This window comes from Cenococcum geophilum, assembly GCF_001692895.1.
Source record: "Cenococcum geophilum 1.58 unplaced genomic scaffold K441scaffold_64, whole genome shotgun sequence".
NCBI classification, from domain to species: Eukaryota; Fungi; Ascomycota; class Dothideomycetes; order Gloniales; family Gloniaceae; genus Cenococcum; species Cenococcum geophilum.
In genome coordinates, this window is record NW_027137622.1 from 83,313 (window position 1) to 99,916 (window position 16,604).

Sequence of the window (16,604 nt, forward strand, 5' to 3'; positions counted from 1 at the left end):
AATGTAATAGGTATTAAAAAAAGATCTTACTACTATTAGCTATAAAGTAAAGTATATAAAGAAAGTAAAGAAAGTAAATTTATATACCTTCTATTTATAAGGGATTGACTAGCTATATTTAGAAGATCCTAATTATAGAATCTTTTAATTTATAAATATAATTACAAATTAGAAATTCTATCCCTTAACCCGTTGATTTAGGTCATACGGTTATCGATAAGGGACTAGCCAATCGGAGAACCTGGTTCAATCCAAGTGCCCAATTAAATCCGGTAGCGAATTCTCTAAGGGGTTAAGGGATAAGATTTCTAGAAACCTTATAGAATCTACCTCTCGACATAGACACTGTTTATGTAATGATTATAAAGCAAACTCTTAATATATTGCTTATAATTTAACATTTAGTGCTGTTTCATGGACTGGGAGAGAAGCTGCACACAACCTAATATAACTGAATGGCACTTTGAACAGTGCGTAGACGTTTTGCGCAATCGTCTGACATTTCGCTAGGTTGAGATTGTCAGTGGGCTTTAATCCCTTTTTCAACGCTAAGCATATGTGCAACTACTATGAGACGCTCTTGGAGTGGGACAAGACGAGGCAGACAAATAAGAAATTACTGGGAGGATGATTGGAAGCTCCCTCTTGGTGCTGTCAAGTTGAAACCGCATCGTAATGCTATTTAAAAGCATCTCTACTCGCGACAGTGCTAGCCAATTACCACGTCTCGAACCATCTGGTCCTTAGAGCCACGCACTTAACAACCGTACGAACGCTGCTGCTTCCTCATTGCCTTACAACATCATGCCGCTAAAAATTCCTCATTAGAATGAAAGAAGAGCCAGGGAGACTCGTGCTCTGCATGTTAGAGTATACCTTCCAAATTATCAAGAGACATAGACAAAACCCAAAAGACCCTGGATCGCCTCCAAAATTGGGCTCAAACGTAAAACTTCAGAGTTGAACACAAGGAAAGCTATAATCGTTAAGGGAATGTGAATCACTCCTCTAGCTTGGTCATATACTTTCTAAAAGCACTAGGTTTCTCCAAGCGATTCTTTCAGAGCCTGTTTGTCCAAATTGTTCACGACTACTTCATATTGCGTGGTAGGCTCTAATCCGAAAAGGCCCAGGGTGGGTTCCGATTGAGTTCCGCGTGGTGAACTCGACTGAACCAGCGCTGCAGCCTCAGAGGATAAGGTGGAAGGTTCGCCAGAACTTGGTGTGCCATGATATTTCTGAGAGCTCACACTGGTAGTCCTATTCGAAGTAGGCCCAGAAGATACCCGTGATGTTGTTGACGAAGATGACGCAGGCGTAAAACCCCAGTTTCCGAATACCCATCCACCGACTCTCTGGCCTAATGTCTCCTTAATTTCCTTAGTTTTTGGTCCGCCTCTTTGGTTTGCAGCCATGCCGTACAGCAACGAGCGATTGTAGGTTCTACTATCAAGGTTCCTTCTAGACATACTAGCACGTGTGGCTGTTGCTGTCATCGCGCTTAGCACAGGCTTACTTGATGTAATAGATGTAGAAGGAGATGTAAACCGTTGGTTATTCAGTAAAAGAAGCTGTGAGGGACGGGACCGGAGAGTATGAATGTCCATACCGGATATGGATAAGAGGCTTTCGTGAGATGCTACTCGTCGCAAGCCTGGTTGTGTTTGCATATGAGAATATATGTCTTCAGTGCTGGTGTCCGATGGTGGTGTAGGTGTAGAGAGAGAATCTCGCTCTGATGTGTCTTCGTTCTCTTCTGGTATCGTCGGATGGCCCGAGGGTGCGAGATATAGGTCCTCTATGTCGGTATGGTCATTAATTCGTTCATTCCGGGAACTGATCTCCGTTATCGCTGCGGTTGCAAGGGCCGACTTAGTGATAGGCATAGAAATGCTGCGAATTGGGGTTCCCGACGGCAGTTTCAGTCCCTGGGAGCCGGGCATCTGGGGTTTCTTATGTATGTCATTTTCAAGCTTTCTGGAAAGCTCCTCGGATCCATTGGAAGGTAAGAACATTGGCGAACCGGGGTCATTGCTCTCCGGGGTTGTTGGGCGGGAAGAGTCAAATGCATTATCATTGAACACCCGATCAAAAATTGACGATGCACGATGCGAACTTGAGTATGGGGAACCTGGAGCCGAGGAAGCCGCAATGGAAGTTCCTGTCTGGTTTGGTTGGATCGACCACTGATGGGAGGATTGAGGGATTGTAACAAATGTCTGTGACAGTATTGCCGCTGAGGCGGAATTGCTTGCAGCAGCTTTAGGAGATGGGGTGATCGCGCCAATTTTCGATACTGATGGACGAGGGGTATGAACACTTGCAGGAGGGGTGAAATGGCCCGTAGTAACCACGTTGCGTTTCTTCCGTACGCGACGATTGGCTTGACTCCTAGCTTTAGTGAAGTCTTCTTTAGGTTCAGGTGGCACGTGGTAATGATGATGAAAATGGAGCTCTTGGTTCACAATCGGCTCAAAACCCAACTCTTTCTGAAGAGTAGGTGTTTTGACGTGGTCCTCGCCGAGGGGAATGGGCTGGTGAGCCTGTACCTGCTCTCTCAACCGCTCAACTTCTTCGTTCGAGTTCAGCAGCATTTCCCTGAGTTCTACAATACCCATCTGCAGGCTTGCGTTGTCTTGGAGGATGTCTCTGACAAAATGTGAGACCACATTACTGCCATTCTTTTCTCGTCCAGCAGTTCTAGCCGCTGCAGCCCCCTTGAGTCTTCCTGCCGCGGTCTCCAATTCGATCTCTACAGCTCTTCTCCTTTCCATACGCCCAACAACCTTAACATGCCGCTCACGTTCCTCTCTAGCTTCGCGCTCGATTCTGTCGATCTGGTCCTGGAGATCCCCGATTGTCCTTTCTGCCTTCTTCCATCGTTGTATTGCCGTCCGTTCATCTTCCACTGAGGCTGTAAGGGTATCCTGGAGTTGCGCTTGGTCTCGTTCAAGCTGTGCTAGTTGATTCTCCAGATTTTCGGTTCGGGCGGCGAGGATGATTAGGCGTTGGAGCTCTTCCTGGGTGGATTGAAGTGTGGCAGTTAGACTTTTGACTTGGGCATCTGATTCTGCGACTGCATCATTCAGACCCTCAAGCTGATCCAAAAGGCTACGATTCTCCTCGACGGTTTGTGCGTTTCTCTCTTCCAGCTCACGTTTTTGCTGCTCCAAAGTCTCGATGGTAGCTGTCATGAGAAGGCGCTCTTGCTCCGCATCTGCCATATAAGCTTCATGACGTACCAACAGGGCCTGAAGAGAGAATGTCAGTGGCATTTGGGACATTTAACGATGAAGGTAGCTTTTATGGAATCCAATATATTTCTTCAAAAATTTATCGGGAGACTGGAAAAAAGTGCGCTGGAATACGAAGAGAGATAGAGCAGAAGGGGTAGGGCATACCTGGCCAAGCCGAGCGGCAGTCTGTACATCGCGCTCAAGTCCTTCTAGAAGAGTGCCGGTATGAGCTAAGAAGGGACAGTCGGTCCTACCGCAGCAACATTGCGGAATGCTGCTTTCCGGTGGCCGAGACGACCCCTCCATGACTACCGGTAGGCAGTCGCAAATTTGGGGGTAGAGAAGCCTTTCAAGGAGGCGATACTCATATCTTGTCGTGCTGGCACGGAGGAGCTTAGGAATGGTTGGAGTGGAGGGACAGGTAACGTGGAAGTGTGGAAAAGCGTCAAGGTCATGCAGGCGCGACAACATGAGTTGTTCTCGGCAAACAGGTTTATGTACACACCTTGCGTCGATCAGGGCCAGGTTCAGTCACCGCATTATTGCTTTGGACATGAACGCGCATTTGGAAGCCTTGCACGTGGAGCTCTCCATTCTGCCAAACATTTTTAACGGTACAGTTTACTAGCCTTCTCTATTTGATGGCACAGTCTTGGTTGATAAAGCAAGCCGACTGGTACTCAGGTTCATATCATAAAGCAGAGCAATACTCAATCAATTACGACCACAGCCCTTGGCCGTTTCTGCCCGCCATCTGCCATACCCACGTCACCATCATCTTCTCTTTGGGCTGCACCAGGGAAGCTGTTCTCTTCTATGAGTCCATCTACAAACTCATCTGCCTCGTCATCCCCGACAAATTGCGCACCCTCTGATTCGTTACTAGTGGCGACTCTATGGCTCCGTTTTCTTGGTACTGCAGACGATTCACGCGTAGTGGCCACATCCTCGATCTCACTGTCGATATTTTGGAATGCATTTTGCACGAGAATATTTGAGGCAAGATACCCGCGTAAAGGCCTCTGCTCTAGGGTTGAGCGTTTTAGTGCAATCTTTTCCTCGGCATTCGCAAACCCCTCGATGATTTTGATTAACTTTCTCCATTTGTTGGGGTCCCGGTTTGTGTCATGGCGTCCGACTTCCTGCCCATTCAAAGTCTCAAGATCTAGCGCATCGGTTCGAGAGTCACCCCAGAACCAGCGTTTGCCATCGCTAATACGCTTATCATGCTGTGACGAGTATTTTCTGGCTTGGTAGATCCCGGAGAGACCTTCGTTGAGGTCAGGAGCTAGGTTATTGCCACTTTCATGTGACTGGGTCTGAGGAAACCAAAGGATCATTGCTTCCGCTTCGAAACATCGACCTAAGATACGATTGAAAGGTATTACCATTTCCTTTGTTAGGTCATGCCGGGGGTACCACTTCTCATAACCATCCATCGAGTTTGGGAAATGGCTTTCGGTTCCGTTATTGGCAGTGAGCCGGCCCCCACTAGCAGAATGAGATGGGTCTAGGGTAAAGCCCTTTCCACTAATGTGAACTGCAGAGTTGTAGGGATGGCCTTCATCGTAATCATTATCGTTTGCTCTGTCAATATTTGAGAGCATTAACTTGATAGCGGAAATCTGCAGAACATCAATGCAGGGCGAATTCTCTGATGTTGGCACCAACCGAACAACATCCCCAATGAGGATCAGCTCTGACCCAATGAATATCCCTCTGCATGAGATTGATGCTGATGGCCATGTTCCCTTGAATTTGTACTTGTCTAGTAGTGAGAACGAGGACATAACTGTGAACGCGTGCTTGATTGTGGGATGCCACTCGTCTTCGGGTATGTGATTGAGGAATTCTCTCCAAAATACGAAGGGTCTAGTATGATGCAAGGGAACGTATTTGTACTGCTTTGATAAAGTCTTGTTGCTGTCGTTGGGATTTGGTAATGGCTCCACCCGAAAACCTGAATAATTGACCTGAAATTCCTTTCCGGTTTCAACCACAAGGTCTTCGATACTTACAGCTTCAGCAGCCGGCTGCCCGATGACACCAGCTTCCCAGCGGGGGAATCCTGTATAGTTTTGCATTTTGTGATTGTAGATTTTGTACTCGCCCGACTTGTTGTCTCGGCAGATCTCTTCGCCTGGACCAATCTTTTTCACAAAGAGAACAATTTCAGCCATTCGCGGGACCCAAGCAGGCTGATTGGAGATCTTAGCTAACATCGCCGGCAAAAGCTTCCGCTCAGCTCGCCAGTCCAAACTCATTGTCTCTTTAATCGGTTCATCAACAGACCCCGTACGCTTGAGCTTGTCGATAAGATTTCGGTACACGTCCGGGGTTCCCTCATCGTCGACGCGCGTAGCATCGGCATCAGGTCTTAAGGGTTTTGATCTGCCCTTTTCTGAAATAAAATTAGCACTAAGAATTAGAGAGTATTGGAAGTGAAATGCAATAGACGAGATATTCCTGCGGATACTTACGTTTTGCGATAGATCCTGTTGCTATACTAGGAATTCGACCACCTCCTTTGGTTTGACATACTGTGCAGATACAGCCAATATTATCGCCTCCATTTTCCATTAGGTGCTTGAAGTGTGGAAAAAACCGATTTGGTGAGTCAAAATATTTGTGAGTGGGATGACCAAAGAGCCACTTATCGATCTGATATTATGTGTTTTCGTAAGAACTCAACCATTTTGATTTCAACAATCGAAGATGCCCTTACATGCTTCGGGGTACCAATCCTTGGTTTTTGGTAGAGCGTATATCCAGCTGGCAGTTTGTCAAGCATATATCTTACGCCTATACGTAGTCAGAAGATCTAAAAATTGTGGGATGTGCGGATCAAAGATAAAGTCGGCCACCATGAAGTGAATGTTCCCTTGTTTGACCATGTTTGGCGTCGGAAGTAGTACTAGAAGAAGAATGGAATGTAAATGTGATAAAACTTACCAGGCAGTGCTTCGCCTCTGCTTTCCATCCATAGACTAGCAATTTTCTCTAGATACAATGTTGGTGGATCAACCAAGGTGTGCGTGCTGTGGTCTGGCTGATGAGTTGCGTCACCATCCGAACCAGGCCGGATAGGCACTACAACAGTTCCGGCAGACATCTTGACGGCGAAGAGCTGCAGAATGCTGTTCTTTACACTCAAAGACAAGGTGATGTAGGAACCGCTGACTTGCAGCACAGTCTTGTCAACTCTAAGATATCACTGGGCAGGAGGACAACGGGACTATGGTATGCAATTAGTTTAATCATAAAACAAAAGAAGTGGATGCTCCTAACAGGAATTGAATTCTTACTGCCACTGCAGGATGGGCCACAAAGTTGTGGCCACGGTTGGCGTGTGTGCTGGTCTGGGGCGGATGTGTTGAAAGAGAAACTACTGGAAGTTGAGGTCGTCCCACGATTTGCTTCCGACTAGACCTTGGGAATCAACACGAACTCAGAAAAAAGGAAGGAGTTCGAAGGCAGAATGATTTTGAACTGAAATTAGAGAGGCTGGTCCAGGCTTCTTCATCAACAAATTGTGCAAAAGTGGTAAGCAATGGACGAGATTCAGAGGAGCAAAGACTGGGAGGTCATCCTCTTAGGCGCAAGCGAGGGAGCACCTTTGTAAGTGAGGCCTGCCGCCGGCAGCAATAGTTTACTGTCTGCATCGTTATAACCTGCTACTAAGAAATGGTGGGTATATTGTCAAGCGAACCGTAGCCAGAAGTTCAAGAATGGAGTGCGATGTCACTTGCTAGGCACTCTGGTAACCTAGACATCAAATGTCCACCGCAAACACCCTATTATTCTCAGATACGTCCTACGGTTATCGATAAGAGCAAAGCCAATAGAACCAATCGCATCAAGTTGAGATGCTAAATTATCATTTTGCCAGTGCACGGATCACCAAATGGTAGGGCGCTACCAGGGGAAGGGATAAAGGTGCACCACAGCCTGCATGAGCTCCCCCCTCTGTGCGCGCGCAACACACACAGCAATTGAGGTAATCACTCGTCAACCAAAAGAGCCGTGCACCCGCAAGAAAGGCAAAGCCTTTAATTTTTAAGCTTAATTATAAGAGTTAAACTTGAAAGTCTCTAGTGGTACAAAGCGAAATTGCTGTGTGTGTTGTGCAGGGGGACACTGGAGCTCGTACAGGCCGTACCTGCAGAAACCCAAAGCGACCTGGACCGTGTGAAGACCACAAATTAATCGCGCCACAAGAAAGGGACTTTGGCGAATGTTATGCAAGCTCTCCCTAAATCTTGCAGCTCGGGATAAGCAACATAGAGAATGGGATCTGCGGCATCCTTTAACTGATGGGGTTATGAAGGTGTCCCTGGTTATGAAGGTTTGCAGGTATTGCAAACCAATTTTGTCTATGTGCTTATTTTGATGTTCAAACCCTTCATAACCAGGGGCGCCTTCATAACCCTATCACCTACGTTTGCACTTCGGAACGCCCCAGTTCTAGCCTTCTCACTTCAATTGGTGCTAATGCGGCGCTACCCAAACACGAGGATGGCTCCAAAGCCTCGGAGGAGATGGTGACAACATCATCTCGAGGATGGTGTGCAGCCCTCCCGCGTGTGTACTTTGTGCGCGAGTTTGGAATAGCGCTGCAGCACGGCTGGGCTGGCTTTTCTTCTCAACCTCCGAAAGCAGACAGCTAACAAAGCGCATCTACTATAGCGTCGCCGTCGAAAATGTCTGATTGACTGCAATCAGCAAGACCTGAACTCTTGAGTCATTTAGTCCTTCAGTAGGGGCTTGCAGCCGCAGTTGTTTGGCACCCGTCGCTGCGGCTCGGCACTGCACACGCGATTGGGCATGCCCAAGCTCTGAGATACCCATCCGACTGTTACAAGACAGGATCCAGCACGACCTTTCACCATGAGCAGCTTCTTTAATCGATCATCCAAGTCTCAGGCATCTGGGCCCGAGCTTCCACCTGCGAAACGGATCTCAACGCCCGCAGGTCAGCGTCTGTCTATCATTTTGGAGAACGGTGATAACCCGACAGCAAAACCGAGAGATTCATATAGAGCATCGCTACGAAAAAGCGCCCTTGCAGGTTTAGGAGATGTTCCGCGAGAGAGTCTAGAGGACTATTCGCATGGTTCTCAAACATCTTATGGCCATTCAATCAGCGTATGGTCTGAAGCTTCTGGAGAGAAGCTGGGAGCATTTAAGAACAAGAAGCAGATTGCGAAGAGAGGAGGATGGAAAAGATTGGGACTTATTATTGCGGTCGTGCTTACGATCGTGATCGCGATCATTATTGGCGTGGTTGTTGGATTAAAGAAGAAAGGCTCAAGCAATAAGTATGCAACCTTCTCCGTGCTCCTAGCATTACACTAATTAGCCGTCCGAAGCAGCAGCCAAATACCGCAAACAGAGCAAACCGTTGCTGCTGTAGCATCCAATTCTGTCCTCTTAGCACCTAGCAAAACTCCGACGAGCACCGCTTCCCTTTCCCCTTCCGCCACGCCCTCAGACTTCCCTGTCGGCTCTTACAGTATGATAACCTTCCTGGACACAGTACAGACAAACTGCACCGCTAACCCATCGACCTGGACGTGCTATCCCTATACAATCTACAATACAGATGCTGATAAAGCCATGGCGACCTTCAATTGGATCATCACCTCACCTTCATTCGGTTCCTACGAAATTTCTAGCACCACAAACCCATTTTCTATTTCCTTCTCCAACGCACCCCTAGATCTCCTAGACAGTGGGCTCGATACCGAACGCTATCGCTTCCAAGTCACGCAGACCAAAATCGTCTCTCCATCTTCCGCTCTTACTTCGGACAATAGCGCTGCGGAATGCTTCTACAACGGCACAACTTTCCAGGCGTATCTATATACTAAGATGGCCAAATCATATCCAGACACTTCGCTAGGAGAGCAGAGCGGCAACCCAAGTTTCCCTGTTTGGCCATTCGCGGTGCGCGCCGAACAGATCATTGGCGGCGGGCAGGACGTACCAAATTGTTATAAGTTGAATAATGGAGTGATTGGGGAGAGGATTACGGACGGGCTAGACCCACAGGATCAGGGGAGCCTCTGCAGTTGTTTGTACAAGAACTGGAGAACACCAGACACGTAATAGAGCTTATTGGGATAGTTCAAAAGAAGGGAAGGAAAAGGGGACTCTTTTGACGGGGTAAGACTGTAATTTGGGCATTTTTACTTGCGTATTTATTGACTATGGCCGTTCTAGTATGGTTGTGTGTGCACACGAGAAGGCATTGGGCTGGCGTAGGCTTGATTTGGTCTCCAAGTAGATAAATTTAGAATTCCTTGTGTATATAATATGTAGTTTTTAAATTGTATCTAACATAGGTGATAACGTGAGCGATAGGGTTATGACGGTCGGCATATATATCACCTACGTACGCTTGGTTATAAGTCTAATGTTACATTTGGCTATCTTTGGGATATCTACGCCTTGGTAGTTCTGCATGCCAACCAGCGGTGAGTGTTGTAAGTTACTCTAGCTTTGAATGACAGCAAAAGTCGACCTTTGATGTTCATCAGGGATTATGGCATTTCACTCTACCTTATTATTCCTCTCAAAGGGGGTAGTACACAGGTTGAGATTGCGGAACCATAGTTTAGGTGCTGATAATATCTTTGAAGAGCGTGCTTATTGAAAAGTCTGCTACTTGAGAAATACATTCCGGGGTTTACCAGAATATTCAGTAGTGTTCGAGCCGGATTGGGGCGAAATGTGCTCCGAATACATCTGTGGTCGGGTTTCCTAAATTGGAAACACCGAAAATGGGTTGTCATTTTGGTAAATTTCCCTTAAGGGGTTGATTCAAGAGTGAGTTGTAGAATGATTTAACATACTGAAACGTTCTTAGAGCGCGAGGCCACCTAAATTGATCGCTGGATTTTGAAATGCGAGGTAGCCCAGGGGCTGAGCCGATCTAGGACTATGATTGAATGAAGACATGAATCTTAGCAGAATGGATACCGTTACGAAATAGAGATAACGATTGGATATAGGCTAGGAAGGTGGTAGCAAGAGAATTTCATGTCTTGATTGAGTACCATGAGGGTTCTGAACTCATACCGAATCCTAATGCGCCTGAGACAACCCTCTCCGCAGGAAGCCGCAATCCAGGCCAGTTCAGCCCGTGGGCTGAGCTGCCACTTTCTATGAACGCCGCTAATAAAACTCGATGAACACATGTAAACTACCCCTTACCGTGTGGAGATATCCACCGCATCGGGCATCTCGCCATCACTTTCTCCTATCTTCGCTTCCTCCTCTGTCCTTCCATTAGCATCTATAGTAACAGTGCTATCTGCAGCTTTCTCTGTCTCATCTGCTGTAGCCTCGACATCCATCTCGTCACCGTTTTTCTCGTCTCCCGACCCATCACGCTCATCATGCCGTACCGCTGGCCTTCCAACCGCAGCCTCAATGTCTAAACCCTGCCTCTCACTTCGATGGCTCTGCGGACCCATGTCTTCCATCCCGATCTCCTCTGGCCCTCGCGCATGGGGGTGCTCTTCTTCTGCTTCGACGGATTCCATGACCTGCCCATTTGAACTGGCGTCGGGGTTTGGATGAACGTTACGCCGCGCCTGCGGACTGCTCTGAGAGAGTGGTACAACACCAGCTTCCTGTTCTTGGCGTAGGAGCTCACCCTGGGTGATGGCACCAGCATCTCGAAGAGAAGAGTCGTTCGTCGATGGCGATGTTGAAGTAGAGCCGTTGCCATTCGGAGCGAGCGTGGTGCTAGATGCGGTAGTGGTAGATGAGGGTGATGCAGGAGGGGTAGTGATGCCATTAACAACCGAAACAGTTTCGATACGGCCAGCCCCATGAGGCCCGTCGACCATCTCTGTGCTTTCAGATACAAGCTCGCTTTGCGAGGGCCCACGGTCAGTTCGGAGCCAGGGAATGGGGGTAAGCAGGGCTCCTCCAAGACTCTCGTCACTTCCTAGAGCGCTGGGCGCTGCGGGTGCGGTGCCATTGAGAAGGCCGCCGCCACTGTTGTTTGGGAGCACGGCTTGAGGTAGCGGGAAGATAGTTGTGGGGCTTGAGACGGAGACCACACGATCAAGGGCGCGGAGGAATGGCGGAAGATGTTTATAGTGGGATTTTGGATTTAGAATTAGCTCGGACAGGCGCTGGATTGTGTGAGGTGGTTTGTGGGAGAAATTCTTTGATAAGGTGGTGCGGATAGAGACGTAGAAGGATATGATGTCTGCTGGGAGAGATTGGGATCCTTTTGAGGCGGGAGGTGTGCCATCGACTTGGGCGGAAGAAGCTCTAGAGAAAGGAGGGACCGGTGGTCGAGATGGAGGTGTTGCTGGTGGAGGAGGCGCATTTTCCTTATCTATGGATTGAGACTCTTGGCTTGAAACCGAAGTTTCTTGGGGCCGGCTGGGTATAGCTCCTAGAGGCGGTGGTGGCGGAGGTTCGGGGACAAGTATAGTAGGCTTTGGGAAATCATTGTGGACTATCTTGAGGCAGGGTGAGTCGCGGAAGTAAAACGGCACAAGTGGGATTGAGACACACCTGATCCAGGCGCGACAAGACGGTTTCCAACACGCGTGGCCATTCGTTTCTGCGGCTTGTTAGAGCGCGACGGTGAGTACGGGTAGTACGGGCGGTAAGGGCGGTAACAGCAGTACGAGCAACACAGTACTTACGAATCTATGGAACCATCTTTGGCGGCGTCGCGTAGGATTTGTTCAGCTATATTTCTCTCGTCAGCAAAAGCGAAGCATGCGACAGCGCCAGGAGGTGACATTACTCGAGATCATATCTGTAGCGCAAATTGTCGGCAGTGGAGGTCAGCGTGTCGCGGTTGGGTGCGGTGAAGATGATTGCAGCGAAGCAGACGAAGTGGACATGACGCGCTTGGTCGGGTGAAGAACGCTTGCGAGCAAGCGTGGAGCAGCCGTGAAGCAACCGTTAAATCCAGCCGTTCAAGAGCAGCAAGCGCGTTCACGCCGCCAGCGATTCGTCCAGGCCGGCACGTCGCATACATTTGTCCCTGCGCCACGGTTCTTAGCCGTCAGGCAAAAATAGCCTCGTCCTTATCCCGAAGTGGCCATTTCGATGGCTGAGCGCTTTGAGGCTGAGTGTCGCTAGCGTGCCTCAAGCGCAGTGTCTGCCGGAGGAGCTTCTCCCTGCCTACTCTTTTTCCCTCTTATGGGTGGATATTGCCAACGCGGACACTTGGAAATTAATTAATCATTGACGTCGTTGTTCTTGAACCGCTGTGTTGCACCCCAGCACCCGCTAATCCACCATCTGAGAGCACGAGTGCACCTACCTAGCGACGAGCTTTCACCCACCAGAAAGTTCCTTTTCAGCGCTACAAGGGACCCGACTCCACGCCTCAGCGCCTCAAACAAGGCTCAGGTCAGGACGAACCAAGCTTCTTCCGCCTCAATCTCTCACTCTATCTCGTCTTATTCTTCTTTCTAACAGCAACGCCGTCGGTTCCTCTATTTCCCATTCACTTCTCCAATCATTATAATCCCCAGCACTCTTCCTCGCTCGCTTCCTACTTGTCGCTCTGGCCAAGCCTTCCCGGGGTTTCACATCGCGACCGATATTCCTTGCATCCCGACACCCGCAACACAACCTTCCTGGTTCCAGCGTACGACGACACTCGCCACTTCGCCATTCGCTGTACTCCTCCCTAGAATAACAGTCTAACACCACCGCCGAACTGCTTCAGTTGGGTCTCGTTCGTGCTGCGCCAACCCGCAAGCACGCCGCGATCCGTATTTCTCTCACAATTCCTCATAACCCTCTCTTCCCAGCCGCGAGATAGCGGCTGACGTACCGGTCAAAATTTCACCACACGAGGCAAGAGCATCCCTCCTCGGAGGTCCACCTTTGGATCGAAATTATCATCCTTTCCATCAAGGAGGCTATCACCACCGCGAAGGATATCCATCGGCCAGCTCAGGCTTCGGGCACAACACCCCCAAAATGTACACACCCAATTCCAAATGGACATGGTCATTCGCCATCGTTGCTGTGGCCCAGGCGGCTGTAGCGTTGGCTCTTGAAGGGTATGTATTATCCCTCACGTGAGCAAAATAGAGAAGTGGCCTTCACAGAACCTGAGATTAATTTTGGTGAACATACCTGACTGATATATTCTGTTTAAAGGTACATATTCGGAAAATTCCAAGCTAGTCTAAAAGGCAAAGCGGAAAGCACACAACAATCCCGAACCATTCCTACTTATCTCGCCGTCTTCATGTTTGGCTACATTTACCAGCTAGTTCTCGTCTACGATGCTTTGCGGCTAAAAAATACCATTCAAGTCATCGGGCTTTGCTTGTACAATATTGGAATCCTTATATATGCCGCTATCCAAATGGATCAGATCAAGGACGCTGTGCACCAGTTGGATGTGCAGGGGAACATTGAGCATGGATTCTGGGAAATTGTGAAGCCAATTCTTATTACCCTTCCTTGCCTCATGGCGTTGGGAACAGCGCTTTTATCATTCATTGCATGGAAGCTTTACGATGAATTTGCGTGGACAATCTACAAGCATATCAGCGCCGACTTGAGGCTCAAGAGGAGGTACTTGACATACCAGGTACACATGCCAAAATTCCTTCTGAAAAGTTTGATAGAAAAATAACGTGACACATCTAGATTTATATCGCCCTTCTCAAATTCGATTTTTTCTTCTTCCTCGGCTTCACCGTTCAGTTTCTGGTCATTATCCACAACACTTCTGACGCCGAATACTACCTTACTATTGTCGCTCTCCCTGTTACTTTGGTTCTCCTGCTTCTAGCTGCATACTGGACACGCAAGGAGTCAGTAGCCGGCATGATCTGTATCATCATCATCTACTTCGCGGCTTTAGCCTACTTCCTCTTTAAGCTTGTTCGTATGTACAGCGCGAACAGCAGTCGCGTCCAGGACTATATGCCTGCCCGGCGTTCGCTCACAAGTTTTGCCATTATCACGATTATGTTGTTAATGGTAACAATCATCATCGCATGCTGGTGCACCCACAATTTTAATAAGGGGTTGAAGCCGCATATCAGCAGAAGGAAGCCAGGCGCTGGCAATCATTCGGATAAGATGTATACAACAGAAATGCCAGCGTTGAGTGGGCCGGCCCCGAGCCGAATGACCATTGATTAGTTCATCGATTGGATTTCATGTACGAGAAGAAAAGTAAACGGGCAGATGTGAAGGATTGGTGCTACCTTGCATGTGTTCTTTTGGGCAGAGAAAGGCGTTACGGCGATACTTGGGCCATGTCGAATTTTTGGGCTCTGCTTTTCTGAAGCTGGGTAGGGAAGCACTGCGCCATTTTGAGTGGTTAGACAGTGGGGTCTTCATTCAGCGAAGCGGGATTTATATTTTATTTTTGGCTTTCTTTGTCATCTTGCTCTCACGGCCGCTGTATCACCTCCATTCCTTTTAGGACCTTTTATTTGTTGTTTTTCTCATACCCCCCTGAACAGCCTGCCATGGAATTGTCTGCTGCTCAACTGGAAGATGCCGTTGTTGAATTGAAGCGATTATGTGTGATATAGGGATAGTTGGACTCGTTGGACTTGGTACGCTGTTCGTTTGAAATTGCTGCGTGACTAGGCTACGAGGAGGAGTATTATATTGTAGAATGAGAAGGAAATTTGCATTCGCTATGCTCCGAACGCATTGTGCTGTGTATGAAGTGCAATAGACGTATCTCTAGCAACTCCCTTCTTGCTAGAGTCCGTTGGAAATGAAGTGTTTGCCTATAAAGCTAGCTTAAGCTGCCTCCGATGCTCAACGTCCAATACTGAATTCAGCCTTTGTCCGCGCATTTATCTACGAAGTCCAACTCCTATGTCAGGTATTTTTTTTGTACCAGAATGGTTGCGGGTTCGACACGTCGTCCGGGTTGAGATATGCTCGAATACTGGTGACTATAAGACTGGGTATGCCAAATTGCCTAGGTGCTGGGAAGAATGTGGAGGCCTTCTACGAAGGGGGGAGGTCGGAGTCACCGCTGCTGCCGCCGCCCTGGCTGTTCAGATAGCTGAGGTAGCAGTTCCAACCTAGAATAATTGACGTTTTAGCTTGTGTCTCTTCAATGGTTGTCTTCCACCATTCCGGGCCATATCTAGATCCACGTATTCGCTGCCAGTTTTCAAACTCTGGTCCAAAAACTCACCCAAGCTAATCACATTCACGACCAAAACCCTATGCTCCAACGGCACAAACTTGAAGTTTGCCATCTGCACCCACGGCCACACCATCCAATTTTTGGTCAGCGCAGGCTTGTATGCCGCATCCAGTTTCTTCTGTGGTTTCGAGCCCTCTAGCATCGCCATTGTGCTTAGGAAGACAGCCAGGTTCGTCGGCGCGAATATGCACTGGTCGCAGGCAACACGTGCCAGGATGGTGCCGTTGGCGCTGGGTAGCTTGACTCGAGTTTGCAAGAATTTGAACCAGGCCGTTGCGGCTGGGCCAAAAATAGCTGGCAAAGCGTTAGTGGAGCATTTGACTAGATGAATGCAAAGAGAGAATGGCGTTTGATTAGGTTATAGTATAGAGGCGAGACTGAATACAGACAGGATGAATTGAGTAAGTTGGGAACGCGTACCTCCACCATAAAGCGCCATCCGGCCTGTTCGCGCTAGATCATGATTCTTAATGCCGGAGCGCTCGACACCTTGCTGGGCCATGGTATCGCCCGTTGCAAAGAGGACCTGCGGATTACGGAAAACACATTAGCGGTGTTCAGGTGTGCGTTGAGGCAAGATTGTTCAAGTTGTGGTACTTCAGATATGGTTCATGACTGGATATATGCTATGCTGTATGTTGGTTTGCAGAAATTGAGCGAGACATACCGCCGTGGTTACACCCTGTGTCAATAATGGCGCTGTGCGTAGCTTTGCTTTGTACCTGCAATTGCCAATGAGGGAGAGGAAACAACTACTTTGCGAAGGGAAATTTACCAGCGAAGCATTGTGGTTGATTTAGTAAAGAATTGATTAACCATGTAAAAATGGAATATGTGCAGGGAATTTAAGGAGTGACAGTGTACGGAAAAGAGAGAGGTAGTTGGTGAAGGAAAGACGCAAGTTGTGCTTGCTAGGTTAGGGAATACAATGATGTCGCTTTCTGCAGGGAACCCGCCAATCCCCTGGGCATGAAACTTCACGATAGCACCTGACCAATCCCAGCACTAAACCAGAAGGGCGGTGAAGGCGGATGGAATACCCCTTTTGGTAACCAACCCCTTTGCATCCCCCCACGCTATTTGTTTAGGGCAGTGGTAGATTGACACCCAATTAATACGCGGACATCCCTCCTGATTTAGTTTAATCATTCCTGATCAAGTTAAAACATCACGTGCTTCTAAGC

General features: G+C 48.3%; 6 protein-coding genes across 6 annotated transcripts; 2 read left to right on the forward strand and 4 right to left on the reverse strand.

Annotated features, from left to right (window-relative positions):
- Nucleotides 1-1,037: 1,037 nt before the first annotated feature.
- Nucleotides 1,038-3,622, reverse strand: K441DRAFT_620578 (uncharacterized protein; the record flags this gene model as incomplete). Its single annotated transcript, XM_067645935.1, has 3 exons — nt 3,402-3,622; nt 2,014-3,251; nt 1,038-1,977 (listed from the first exon to the last, which is right to left on the reverse strand). Exons 1-3 carry the CDS (start codon nt 3,540-3,542, stop codon nt 1,038-1,040), a joined length of 2,319 nt encoding a protein of 772 aa, XP_067498227.1. The 5' UTR covers nt 3,543-3,622.
- Nucleotides 3,623-3,826: 204 nt separating this feature from the next.
- On the reverse strand, nt 3,827-6,599 carry K441DRAFT_302666 (uncharacterized protein). The gene is made up of 5 exons (XM_067641045.1): nt 6,525-6,599; nt 6,189-6,471; nt 5,962-6,038; nt 5,717-5,897; nt 3,827-5,637 (listed from the first exon to the last, which is right to left on the reverse strand). The coding sequence occupies exons 2-5, from the start codon at nt 6,346-6,348 to the stop codon at nt 3,947-3,949; spliced, it is 2,109 nt and encodes a 702-aa protein (XP_067498228.1). The 5' UTR covers nt 6,349-6,471; nt 6,525-6,599; the 3' UTR covers nt 3,827-3,946.
- Nucleotides 6,600-7,693: 1,094 nt separating this feature from the next.
- K441DRAFT_620583 (uncharacterized protein) lies at nt 7,694-9,656 on the forward strand. Its single transcript, XM_067645936.1, has 2 exons — nt 7,694-8,554; nt 8,606-9,656. The coding sequence occupies exons 1-2, from the start codon at nt 8,124-8,126 to the stop codon at nt 9,342-9,344; spliced, it is 1,170 nt and encodes a 389-aa protein (XP_067498229.1). The 5' UTR covers nt 7,694-8,123; the 3' UTR covers nt 9,345-9,656.
- Nucleotides 9,657-10,011: 355 nt separating this feature from the next.
- K441DRAFT_668545 (uncharacterized protein) lies at nt 10,012-12,162 on the reverse strand. Its single transcript, XM_067650014.1, has 4 exons — nt 12,013-12,162; nt 11,909-11,954; nt 11,775-11,823; nt 10,012-11,719 (listed from the first exon to the last, which is right to left on the reverse strand). Exons 1-4 carry the CDS (start codon nt 12,020-12,022, stop codon nt 10,448-10,450), a joined length of 1,377 nt encoding a protein of 458 aa, XP_067498230.1. The 5' UTR covers nt 12,023-12,162; the 3' UTR covers nt 10,012-10,447.
- A 600-nt stretch (nt 12,163-12,762) lies between these two features.
- K441DRAFT_302768 (uncharacterized protein) lies at nt 12,763-14,395 on the forward strand. The gene is made up of 3 exons (XM_067641047.1): nt 12,763-13,288; nt 13,389-13,827; nt 13,887-14,395. Exons 1-3 carry the CDS (start codon nt 13,206-13,208, stop codon nt 14,385-14,387), a joined length of 1,023 nt encoding a protein of 340 aa, XP_067498231.1. The 5' UTR covers nt 12,763-13,205; the 3' UTR covers nt 14,388-14,395.
- Nucleotides 14,396-14,901: 506 nt separating this feature from the next.
- K441DRAFT_302732 (uncharacterized protein) lies at nt 14,902-16,348 on the reverse strand. Its single transcript, XM_067641046.1, has 5 exons — nt 16,196-16,348; nt 16,088-16,142; nt 15,841-15,946; nt 15,409-15,714; nt 14,902-15,292 (listed from the first exon to the last, which is right to left on the reverse strand). The coding sequence occupies exons 1-5, from the start codon at nt 16,237-16,239 to the stop codon at nt 15,216-15,218; spliced, it is 588 nt and encodes a 195-aa protein (XP_067498232.1). The 5' UTR covers nt 16,240-16,348; the 3' UTR covers nt 14,902-15,215.
- Between the last annotated feature and the right edge of the window lie 256 nt (nt 16,349-16,604).